This window comes from Anopheles funestus, chromosome X (assembly GCF_943734845.2).
Source record: "Anopheles funestus chromosome X, idAnoFuneDA-416_04, whole genome shotgun sequence".
NCBI classification, from domain to species: Eukaryota; Metazoa; Arthropoda; class Insecta; order Diptera; family Culicidae; genus Anopheles; species Anopheles funestus.
In genome coordinates this window covers 20,508,156-20,509,606 of record NC_064597.1, presented here as the reverse complement: position 1 = coordinate 20,509,606, position 1,451 = coordinate 20,508,156, and the positions used below count along the sequence as shown (strand labels likewise).

Sequence of the window (1,451 nt, the reverse complement as noted above, 5' to 3'; positions counted from 1 at the left end):
GGTGAGTATTTTCGTGAGATTTCACGGAATATTCACGAATCAGACTTGTTCAAACTTGTTCGCAACTACCTGAAAAATCTCATGGAATATTATTTGATGGCACACACCAAGGGGATCTCGAAATTGACACCTAAACAAAAAGACGAACAGGAAGCATCGCCAAATCACTTTATTAGCCACCAGATTTTTAACAAACTCGATCTCCTAGTGCAAAAAACTACCGTTAGTCGTGCACTCAACGCATCTCCACATACGAGGGCTGACAATAAAGTAAGGTCTCCAACGCTGCAACTTCGCCGGATCACGCGCTAGGCGAAATCTGGCAACACCGCCGAGTTCCTTGGTTCCCCCACTACCACTTTGCTGCTGGGTGAGGCTTCCCCGACCGCTCAGTCTTGGCTGAGCAGCCGTCAACGATGGAGGTACCCCTCGCGTCAGCGTCCAAGTGCGAATTGCGTTCTGTAATACGTTTTTTGAGTGCGAAAAAGGTGACACCTATTGAAATCCATCGTCAACTAGTTGAAGTTTACGGGGAAAAGTGTATGGACATAAAAAACGTGCGTAAGTGGAGCCGCGAGTTCAATTCCGGGCGCACTAATGTTCACGACGAGGAGAGAAGTGGCCGACCGTCGGTCTCGGATGCGATTGTTCAAGCAGTGGAGGCAGAAATGATCAAAAACCGCCGAGCGACAATTAGGGACTTGGAAGAGAAGCTTGAAGGAGTGTGTAGCAGCGAAACAATCCGTCATAACCTTGTGAACAACTTGCAGAAGTTTGAAAGTGACGCGGAGGTTCAGAAAGAGGTCAACACCTGGCTGCGCGAGGCGGACGGAGAGTGGTATTCTGCCGGCATAGACAAGCTCATCGTGCGGATGCGCAAGGTGTTGGAAAAAAATGGCGATTATGTAGAAAAGTAGCCAAGACCTTGGCCTTTCCAACGGTGTATCGCTTTTTGTAAATAAATGTCATTTTCTATGAAAAAAAAATTGGAGACCTTACTTTATTGTCAGCCCTCGTATAAAATGAGCCTAAACCAAGCAAAAATTTAAACTTACAATACAGCATAAAGCTGCAAATACACGAAGTGAGTAAAACGCGCCTATCAATTTTGGTATAACGTCCGTCAAACAGGCGAGTAAAACGCGCCTCATGTATGGACCTAACCGCGTACGCAGTATGAATAGCTAAAGAACATCTGTTTACTGCAGTTATAAACTGACTCATTTTATTGTATTTTTAAATCCTTTTAGCGAAATCTTTATGTTTGGGTTCTTCCTAACCAGAAAATCATCAACACAATTGAAAACAACTGTGAAATGCAAAGTCTGTAGAGTAATGAGGTCTCATAATAGGCTTTGTTGACATTGACATATTGGATTTGTATTGTGGTAGTTAGATATCCTTGGGTATGTATTGGTGACTTGTTTACTGAACAAATTTCAGCACTCCAA

General features: G+C 43.8%; 1 protein-coding gene across 1 annotated transcript; it reads left to right on the top strand.

Annotated features, from left to right (window-relative positions):
• The first annotated feature begins 416 nt into the window (after positions 1–416).
• LOC125768033 (protein GVQW3-like) lies at positions 417–917 on the top strand. The gene has a single exon (XM_049435154.1). It carries the CDS (start codon positions 417–419, stop codon positions 915–917), a length of 501 nt encoding a protein of 166 aa, XP_049291111.1.
• The last annotated feature ends 534 nt before the right edge of the window (positions 918–1,451 follow it).